This window comes from Drechmeria coniospora, chromosome 01 (genome assembly GCF_001625195.1).
Source record: "Drechmeria coniospora strain ARSEF 6962 chromosome 01, whole genome shotgun sequence".
Lineage (NCBI taxonomy): Eukaryota > Fungi > Ascomycota > Sordariomycetes > Hypocreales > Ophiocordycipitaceae > Drechmeria > Drechmeria coniospora.
The window spans coordinates 11,552,526-11,563,388 of NC_054389.1; the positions used below are offsets into that span (position 1 = coordinate 11,552,526).

General features: G+C 49.7%; 3 protein-coding genes across 3 annotated transcripts; all 3 read left to right on the plus strand.

Annotated features, from left to right (window-relative positions):
* Positions 1-119: 119 nt before the first annotated feature.
* On the plus strand, positions 120-846 carry DCS_03075 (uncharacterized protein; the record flags this gene model as incomplete). The annotated part of the gene is made up of 2 exons (XM_040800399.1): positions 120-215; positions 445-846. The coding sequence occupies 2 exons, from the start codon at positions 120-122 to the stop codon at positions 844-846; spliced, it is 498 nt and encodes a 165-aa protein (XP_040661282.1).
* A 132-nt stretch (positions 847-978) lies between these two features.
* On the plus strand, positions 979-1,218 carry DCS_03076 (uncharacterized protein; the record flags this gene model as incomplete). The annotated part of the gene is made up of 1 exon (XM_040800400.1): positions 979-1,218. The coding sequence occupies one exon, from the start codon at positions 979-981 to the stop codon at positions 1,216-1,218; it is 240 nt and encodes a 79-aa protein (XP_040661283.1).
* Positions 1,219-3,722: 2,504 nt separating this feature from the next.
* On the plus strand, positions 3,723-4,226 carry DCS_03077 (uncharacterized protein; the record flags this gene model as incomplete). The annotated part of the gene is made up of 1 exon (XM_040800401.1): positions 3,723-4,226. One exon carries the CDS (start codon positions 3,723-3,725, stop codon positions 4,224-4,226), a length of 504 nt encoding a protein of 167 aa, XP_040661284.1.
* Between the last annotated feature and the right edge of the window lie 6,637 nt (positions 4,227-10,863).

Here is a 10,863-nt window from a genome sequence, read left to right on the forward strand (position 1 = left end):
GTCAGCCATCCGAATGGAACAAGCCGCGAGCAGCCCTATACCGCCCTTGCAATGGCATGGGGCACTCGGCGCGTATCTGTGAATCTCCTCGCTAGCTCGATGCGTTCCGCTGAAACACCATGACCGAAGACGTGTCGTGTGTTCCGCTCACACAGCGACCCCCATACGCCCGTCTCGACGATTACCCGGCTACGTTGCTGCCTGCCATATCTGCTGTGCGGCATCGTACTTGAAACATGATGCGGCATATGATTTCAGTAAATTCCTCACCTCCCGTCGTTTGGTGCCTTTGGTGCTCGTCGGAGAGGGGACATGTGCCAACCAACTGTCGGCGCTACCGGCTGCATGTTGGTGGAAGCTTGGTGTCGTGCGCACCGTTCAGCGTGCTGGTAAAGCCAACGGTTGGCAACGTACTTGAACATTTACTGTGGCCTGACCTATCAGGCAGACCATTCTCCTGCTCGACGTCCTCTTGCTCAACATCTTCCTGCTCGACAACTTCCTGCTCGACATCTCTTGCTTGGCATCTTCCTTCTCGACATCTTCCTGCCCAACATCCTCCTGCTCAGCATATTCCTATTCGACCTCCTCTTGCTCGACATCGTTCTGCTCGACATCGTCCTGCTCGACATCGTCCTGCTCGACATCGTCCTGCTCGACAACCTGCTCGCCATTATTCTCTCCAACGCATGCACCCAACATGTTTACAAAGCTCCGCCATCAGCAAAGACGAGATCTCGACTGAGCGAGAAATCATACATCATCCCGCAGTTTGCCACCTCCTATCAAAACCATGACCGCTTTCAATGCCCTTTTGTGAGGCTTGTACACCACACGCAGGTGTAAATACACAAAGGAGCGAATGGAGGCATTCACGCACCCATGCATCCGTCGTCCATCTTGCCCAACGGACCGGATAGCTGTGGAAATGCAATGCAATCCTTCGAGCCCACCCTCGCCAGTTAGACGGCGAGATGGATGGCGCACTTGAATCGGGTCGAGTCCAAGGCAAAGAAGCTCCTGACACAATCCAAGGCCCAGCGCAGCAGCGTGCAGATCATAAAGGACGTGAGCTCTCTTAAACTCTACACCCAGTCGGCGGCTGCCATGCAGGGGGTTTCACAGAAGCGATCAAAGGCGAGCGTCACCGAGGAGATGGTTTCCGAAAGCACGTCCGAGCACGCGTGGTGTTGCCACGTTCGAGGAGGACGAGGTTGAAAATTTCTTGGACGAGATGCTCCAGTACCACTGCAAAGCACCTAGCACTCTCACCTCGCACGAGAGTGACCCTTGGGCCTCCCCCTGGCATGAAACCGTCTTTCAACCCCAAGACATGGTGCTCCAGCTGGCCGTCTTCCGTAACGTAGTGAGCGACAATGCCTAAGATGGCCAAAGAGTTGGGAGACGTCCAAAGATCGCAGCTGATATGGGTTCTTGACTTTGCCGACTGTATGCGCTGCTTGACCTTCTCCCTCTGAACTCCATACTGTCGCATAATCCATTTCCTGATGGTCTCGTGTGTGTCAGGAAGCCAAGTATCGACATCGGTGTTGAGATAGGCCAAGAGCGCTCGAAACTCTGGGCATTCTATGAGACGAAATGGTTCAAGTACGATGCCGCACAGCAGATATGGCAGGCAGCAACATAGCCGGGTAATCGTCGAGACGGGCGTATGGGGGTCGCTGTGTAAGCGGAACACACGATACGTCTTCGGTCATAGTGTTTCAGCGGAACGCACCGAGCTAGCGAGGAGATTCACAGATACACGCCGAGCGCCCTATGCCATTGCAAGGGCGGTATAGGGCTGCTCGCGGCTTGTTCCATTCGGATGGCTGACCAGCGTCGAGTCGATTCCTACGGCCATGGTTCGTGGCCGGCGCGTGGTTCGTGGCCGGCGCGTGGTTCGTGGCCGGCGCGTGCTGTAACTTGGCATGGAAAAGTTCAGGAAGCAGATTCGTCGTACGGCGGCACCCGAAACGCATCAAGTCGGGCACGATACCGTAAATCCATCTTGCGGTTGCCACGAGCTTCACGAGGTCCCCGCTCGCAAGCACGCGCAGTCGATGGCAACGTCGCGACTATATATGGTGAAGCTCCTCGTTACGCACGGCGAGCTTGTTGAGAACTTGATTCGGATACCGAGCGGTAGGGCTGAACGCTTCCATCCGTGGTATGAATATCGTCAGGCTGAGATGCCCCCGTAATGAATCGTACGTATAACCCCTCGAGCTGGTCTGGATCGATCGAATCTCCACATTGATCGTTGAGCCTACAGCGTTTTCGCGGATTCCCTTCGGCCGTAAGTCGAGTTTGTTCGAGAATAGTCCGGATGTTGGTGACCTTTGCTGTTCGTGGCGCACCTTTGGGTAGGCCGTGCCCGTCAGGAGGAGGGTCGGTCAGGTGCTTAGCCGGAGCCGCCGTTCCACCCGAACAGGAGTACGATTTGTCGCAATGTTTGCAACGCCATTCCTCTTTCCCGGTCCGTTGATTGTAGTATTTCGTTTCTATCTCCTCGTCTGGCATATGAGAGAAGACCCATGATGTTCTTGGCTTAGCACACGAAATTGTGTAGACCGTACGAAGTCGCGACGGTTGGCATGGGGTCGTTTGGCTCTCGTCTGGGTCGTGCAATTGGTGAGTGGAGGGTTCCGAAATTTCGTCTGATATTGACCTTTTTTCCCCCGCGGCGTAGCATACCAGTCGGTCAAACTGTCAACAAAAAATGGGACTTTTGCTTCACAGTGGTCATCCAATATAAACAATATATTGCCAGTATGGACATACCCGTATTGTATTGGTACAATATCGGGGAGTGCATATTATATCGCATATGTTGCAGTATATTGTTTTATTGTCATATTATTAGCAACACTGATATTCTCCAAGGCGAATCACGCATAACATATCTCAGCTTGTGCAGTGGCACACTAGTTGCCATAGCCACGGTCAAAACAATAGTTCGTAGTTAATGCGGGGGACTACAAATAATGTAAGGACTACTGACGACTTTGGCCTTCCCGGGGCGGCACTGCTTTGATCATCTCGACGACAGCTGCAATTTTTCAATTGTGCCCGTCTCACCAATCGTTGTTCCCATTAGGACCAAAGGACCTCATATGACCGGTCTCTCGATCTCTACCCGAGTTTACCCATCACCATTCACGAAAAATCACATCTCAGACATATTTGTAATAAATCTCGTCGGTATGGAAGTAGGAAACGCAGCATTTTGCATTTATGACTGGCAAATCTGCCATTCTCTGCACTCTTCTTGAGGATTGCAGAGCATCTCCAGCATCTCGTAGTAATTGATCCTGAGGTTTCGTCAGCTTATCCTCCCCTTCGAAGACCTCGGCCTCGGCATTCCTTTGCATTGTGATGGGAAGTGGCTGCCACCATTAATCCGGACTTCAAGAAAATAAAATCCGTTGTCAGCGCAAATTGAACTCCTTCGAGCGTCGCATCGGCCCCGATTGTTTCCGACCTCCACAGCCCTTTGCCGCGCTCTTGTGCCCTTCCATGTATACTCATGGCCTCTAAAGTCTTCAATGTCACTATACGATCCATCTTTTTTCTTGCCGTAGCTATAATTCAGCATGGTGTAGCAGTATGCTAGCCCCCGTCTTTACGGTGAGGCAGGCTATTAATTGGATTGCCAGCCTTGGCGCTAGCGCCGACGGCTCTGCACACCATAGTCCTACCCTATAGGGCCACTGGCCAAAATGCAAGCGAAAAGAGCGACGCGAGACGAGTTTCAAGCAAGATCAACGACGTTACGACTGCTGCTCAACGAACACGCTCGCGTTCGTCAGATCCCGGAAGGGGTTGGAAAGCATTCAAGGCGCATCGATAAGGCATTGCCGGGCAAGCACACCCGCAAGTTGTACGACGAGCTAACAAGAAAGGAATCCGAAGTGTTGATACAACTTCGAACTGGCAAATCGCCGCTGAAATGCTACCTCTGCAAAATCGGGGCGGTGGAATCGGATGAGTGCACTTGTGGGCAGTCTGCAGAAACGGTGGAGCATTTCCTCTTTCGATGCAGAAGATGGACGGTACAACGAGAGACCATGCTGCGATATGCGCGCGGAAAGGCGGGAGACTTGTCTTTCTTCCTAGGAGGCAAGGCAGAGTCAGGCGACGACAAGTGGCAACATGATAGTGGGGCTGTGCGTGCGACGATACAGTTCGCGTTGGCGACAAAACGCTTCAGTATGGACCGTTAACGGGCCATGTACTTGCTGATCAAGAACAACCATACTAACACAACAGCCTTCAACTTGGCAGACCGCGCCTCAGTCGCTGAAGGTAGGACGCTGAACACTTGGAGAAACTGACCTTCAAGCAGGCCTGTCATGTCACAGCGAACGAGGCTGGAAACAGATGGAAAGAAGCGTTGGGCTCTAGGTGAGAAGAAACCTTGTAGAATGCCAAGGTAGGTGGTCCCTCGAAGAGCGGTGCAATCGACCACTAGACTTTGTGCTCATGTTAAAACAGGTCAAATACGTGAACGACGCGCGTACGGTTAATTCTGTGCATAGGGGCTGGTGGGTTCTCTCGAAGTATAATGCGGAGAGTGATAAGAATCCCATATACGCCACGGCGTTGCTACTGCATCCAGAAAAGCGCCAGAGGTACCTTGACCGCCATTGGCCAGAGGAATGGCGACAGACCGTCATTGATGGTGCGCGGCGGCATTGGGCGAAATACAAGAACCGGCCGCTGGCGTCGGAGTCGACCGCTCGGTTGAGTAACGAACGACGAGAAGCAACACCGTACGAGCGTATCAACAATAAATACATATCAATATAGGGGCTTAACAATAAATACATATCAATATAGGGGCTTAACAATAAATACATAACAATATGCGATGTTTATTTATTTATTTATTATTGGCATGTCTGGACATATGATGATATTTATATCGCCTTTACCGACGAGAGACACATGGACCCGAAGGATCAGCGAGTCTACAAGATATTCGATTCACCTGGTCACGGCGAAGTAAACATGACAGAAATTGATGTTGCCCGCGTCTTCGGGGCCAAGGAAGTACCCGTCAGTGTGCTCGGCAAGGTGAATATATTGGCCATGATTCACCCCGGCTGACCAGCCATGCCTGGAGCAAATCTCTTTTGTGTTCGTAATGCTAACGTCTTCATTTTAGGCATAATTCTTCAAATCGAGCTTGTAGGATCAGGTGTGGTCATGGTAAACGAAAGACATAAAAACCTGAACATCAATCTCCCCGAGGCCTTGTTGAGTTAAATGAGGGCTTATTGACCTCGGTTTTGGACAGAAATGTCAATCTTGACGATTGGTACCACATAATTGAAAACAAGAAACGTAAGTCGCCCGCAGCTGCAGGCAGCCCGTTGCAACAAGCCACGCACAGAAGGCGTTTGCCACCCTGCTTCTGGCTGTCACATTTCGCGGTCTGGGCTATGCCAATACGAATTAGCCGACGTCGAAACCAAGGGGCTACTAACTTGTGTACGTTTTTTTTTTCAGCATCCCATAATGACTTCAATACTACGTTCACATTAGTAGCTAAGAGCTAACATGTTTTGGGTTTACATAGGCTGGCTCGGTATCATCGAACTCATTTTAATAACCAACTTAACCCGAATGCTAATGATACTTCCAGTCTGCTACGTGCAGAAGCGATAAGGAGGCCATCAAGGCTAAGTTTGAGAAGAATAAGAAGGTGGTGGAGATGGACGAGAATGGAAAAGTTATTGACTACTCCGTATTGAGTCCTGGAATAGCTAGCTACAGCCTGGCCGACAGGTCGCCTAGTGGAATGAAACCCTCTTACGGCTACGGGTACCCGTAGGCGGCCTTGATTGAACTCTATGTTCAATCTCCACCCCGCGCTTCCTTAGTTTCACGCACGGGATCATTAAATCCGATGGAAAACCCACTAGGTTCAGCCACCCTCTCACCCGTCACATAGTCAACGTTGGACCGGGTACCCGTATGACTTTACCGCTACGGGTACCCGTAGCCCTGTTGCGAGCTGGACTCTCCCGCCTGTCCTCCATCTTGATTGGACACTGTGTCAAATCTTCACCCCCGTTTCCTTAGTTTCACACACGGTACCAGTAAATATCACTAGTTGCACCGCCACCGTCTCGCTTGTCAACGCCGTCGATCTCCCTGGAAGCTTAATATTCGTTGGCACCAGCGGGAGCTTTGTTCCTTCTTTGACCCACCGCCGCCTTGAACCTGAAGAAATAGAGGACCCACTGGAACCGACAATGCAAGGAACACACAACTGGATAGTATCTCATGACTTTCTGCCGATCGATACACCAACAAGGCAGACCTTACTGACTCCCCATAGCTTCGTCACTATCATCACCGACGTCCCTACTGCTAGCAGCTGGTCCTTCCACCAGCTAGTCGGCCGTTTCAAGCACAGACTCCTACCGCAGGCTCCGGTTAACCGTCGGACAGCGCGCGTACTGTTCCAAGCTCTTTGGTTGTTACTGCCGCTAGCAGAAATCGGAATGTGGCGAATATTGCGTCGGGTGGATCAAGCATATTAGCATAAAATCAGCCCCATAGTGCGACGGCATTTTCCGTCTAGACTGCCATCCGATGCTAGCTAGGCGCAGGAACGGATGAAAATCACCGTCGTTAGCTAGGATAAATTTGATTTAGGCCACATGTCACGTTTATCAATCACAAAGACAGACCAAACCCTGTATAGCGGAGTGCTTCTTGGCTGAGAGGTTTATTTGCTCGGCTTATACGCGGCAAATTTACCGTATTCCCAAAGTCAAAATTGTAGATCTTGCTCTGATCGACGGCTTTGCCAGTTGTCCGGCGATCGGTAATTCCCGTTCCGTGAACATCTCGGTTACCGCTCTGACTGAATCCACGATGCAATGACGTCTGTCTTCTTGATCTATTATTCAATAAACGTCACATCTTTATACATGTTCAACATTTCTTCGCTGTCGACGGCGGATCTATTCCGTTCCTGCTCCTTCCTTTGGATGGCCGGCCGTCTGGATGATGCCGTCCGGATGATGCCGTCGGACAACGGGGTTGTATTTCACAGGAACGTGTAATCATATCTTTCGAACAAGATGTGACACGTTGCGTAAACTTTAAACTTTCCAGCCGACGGCGTTGATCTTCATGCGTTTGTGCTCCTTCCGGGTGATACGTTGAGTAAAATTTGAATTCTCCGGCCGATAGCGTTGATTTTTTCATGCGTTTGTGCTCCTTCCGGGTGAAACGTTGCGTCAACTTTAAACTCTCCGGCTGACGGCGTTGATTTTCATGCGTTTGTGCTCCTTCCGGATGACCGTTCAGATAATGCCGCCAGACAAGTTGTTTGGTTGCCTTGTCCATTCTATTCTGCAACTAGAGGCTCCAGAGAGTGCAGAAGCTGGGTGATCTTTTGGGTTATGATTGTTCTACAAACTTAGTTATATAGTATACCAAGTCCAAAGTATTATCTTCCTTCAACATTTTGTCAATCTACTTGGAAATACACTTTGAGTTCAGCTACTTCAACGCTTCAACCTGTTGTTTGTTCCTGGCGTGAGTCAACGGATTCATTTTACGATTGGAATTCAAACAGGATATGAACCTGCTGAAATAAAATTTATCAACCATGTTCAATTCACTCCTAAACTTATTTCTATTTTTGATTTTACATTTTAATTCAACTTGCGCAGCCGAACCACAATGCATCAATGCTACTGTTATAGTAGAGGCTCAGCCAATTGTTTACCAATGCTCTGGAAACATTACAGAAAATACATCAATCAGGTAAGATCCAAAACCAATTCGTTTAATCAACAACTTCTGTATTAATAACTCGTTCATAGAGAATACATATCATGTGCTGGAGGTCTAACACGCACGGTGGATAATACATCTACCATCAGTGTTGAACCAAACACGAGGACTAGAACCGGACTGAAAACTTCAACCATTACGCCAGTACAAAGTGACACGGACTCAACGCGCCGGGGTATTGTTGGATTTAGTACTTCCACAACCTTTGGGCCAATTGCTGGCACGAGTACCATTTCGCCTCCACCCGGCTGTACGGACAATTGCGTTACCATCGTCGTCGTTACTGCTACTGGTGGCTTCAGGACTTCGACGATATTTGGGCCAACTGCTGGCACGCTAACCATACCGCCTCCTGCTGGATGCAGAGTTGACTGTTTTACAAATATTATTGTGACAGTAGCTCCTCCCGGAGGTCCTATTACCGAAACAAAATTTGGTCCGACGGCTGGAACCAGCACGGTTCTACCATCACCTGGATGTGTTGGTGTCTGCCCTACAAGGGTTATCGTAACCGTTGGTACTACGGGTGTTATTACAGAGTCAACTTTTGGACAAACAGCCGGAACCAGTACTATTTTGCCGTCAGCTGGATGTATTGGAAACTGCCCTACAAGGGTGATTGTAACTCGTACGGGTGGTTTTATTACTTCGACGACATATGGACCGACGGCTGGAACAAGCACAATTCCACCACTACCTGGATGTACAGTTGACTGCTATACGCAAATCATTGTTACTGTTACAGGTGGCTTCAGTACTTTTACAACGTTTGGACCAACTGCTGGCACCAGTACAATTCCACCTCCTACTGGATGCACCGTCAACTGCTTTACAAGGATTATCGTCACTATCGTTGGCGGTCGTGTTACATCGACGACATTTGGACCAACAGCTGGAACTAGTACTATTCCGCCTCCACCCGGCTGCACTGGCAACTGTGTTACGACTGTCGTCGTTACTGCTACAGGTGGCTTCAGTACTTCCACGACATTTGGGCCAACAGCTGGCACGAGTACGATTCCACCTCCTGCTGGATGTACCGTGAACTGCTTCACCCGGATTATTGTTACTCTTACTGCCGGGGTTGTTACTTCAACGACGTTTGGACCGACGGCTGGAACCAGCACTATTCCGCCTCCACCCGGTTGTACTGATAATTGTATTACGACCGTTGTCGTCACTGCTACGGGAGGCTTCAGTACTTCAACGACCTTTGGAACAGCTGCTGGCACAAGTACCATACCGCCTCCTGCTGGATGTACCGTGAACTGCTTCACCCGGATTATTGTTACTCTTACTGCCGGGATTGTTACTTCAACGACGTTTGGACCGACGGCTGGAACCAGCACTATTCCGCCTCCACCCGGTTGTACTGATAATTGTATTACGACCGTTGTCGTCACTGCTACGGGAGGCTTCAGTACTTCAACGACCTTTGGAACAGCTGCTGGCACAAGTACCATACCGCCTCCTGCTGGATGTACCGTGAACTGCTTCACCCGGATTATTGTTACTCTTACTGCCGGGGTTGTTACTTCAACGACGTTTGGACCGACGGCTGGAACCAGCACTATTCCGCCTCCACCCGGTTGTACTGATAATTGTATTACGACCGTTGTCGTCACTGCTACGGGAGGCTTCAGTACTTCAACGACCTTTGGAACAGCTGCTGGCACAAGTACCATACCGCCTCCTGCTGGATGTACCGTGAACTGCTTTACCCAAATCATTGTAACTGTTACGGGCGGATTCAGTACTATTACGACATTTGGACCTACTGCTGGAACGAGTACGATTCCACCACCACCTGGATGTACAGTTGACTGCTATACACAAATTATTGTAACTGTAGCTCCGACTGGAGGTGTTACTACCGAAACTACTTTTGGACCTACGGCTGGGACAAGTACGATTCCACCACCAGCTGGATGTACAGTAAACTGCGTAACGCAAATTATTGTAACTGTTACCGGCGGATTCAGTACTATTACGACATTCGGACCTACTGCTGGAACTAGCACGATTCCACCACCACTTGGATGCACAGTCAACTGCTATACACAAATTATTGTAACTGTAGCTCCGACCGGAGGGGTTGTTACCGAAACTACTTTTGGACCCACGGCTGGGACAAGTACGATTCCACCACCAGCTGGATGTACAGTAAACTGCTATACGCAAATCATTGTTACTGTTACGGGCGGATTCAGTACTGTTACGACATTTGGACCTACTCCTGGAACGAGCACGATTCCACCACCACCTGGATGCACAGTCAACTGCTATACACAAATTATAGTTACTGTAGCTCCGACTGGAGGTGTTATTACCGAAACTACATTTGGACCCACGGCTGGAATAAGTACAATTCTACCACCAGCTGGATGTACAGCAAACTGCGTAACGCATATTATTGTTACTGTTACGGGCGGATTCAGTACTGTTACAACACTTGGACCTACTGCTGGAACGAGCACGATTCCACCACCACCTGGATGCACAGTCAACTGCTATACACAAATTATAGTTACTGTAGCTCCGACTGGAGGGGTTGTTACCGAAACTACTTTTGGACCCACGGCTGGGACAAGTACGATTCCACCACCAGCTGGATGTACAGTAAACTGCTATACGCAAATCATTGTTACTGTTACGGGCGGATTCAGTACTGTTACGACATTTGGACCTACTCCTGGAACGAGCACGATTCCACCACCACCTGGATGCACAGTCAACTGCTATACACAAATTATAGTTACTGTAGCTCCGACTGGAGGGGTTGTTACCGAAACTACTTTTGGACCCACGGCTGGAATAAGTACAATTCTACCACCAGCTGGATGTACAGCAAACTGCGTAACGCATATTATTGTTACTGTTACGGGCGGATTCAGTACTGTTACAACACTTGGACCTACTGCTGGAACGAGCACGATTCCACCACCACCTGGATGCACAGTCAACTGCTATACACAAATTATAGTTACTGTAGCTCCGACTGGAGGGGTTGTTACCGAAACTACTTTTGGACCCACGGCTGGG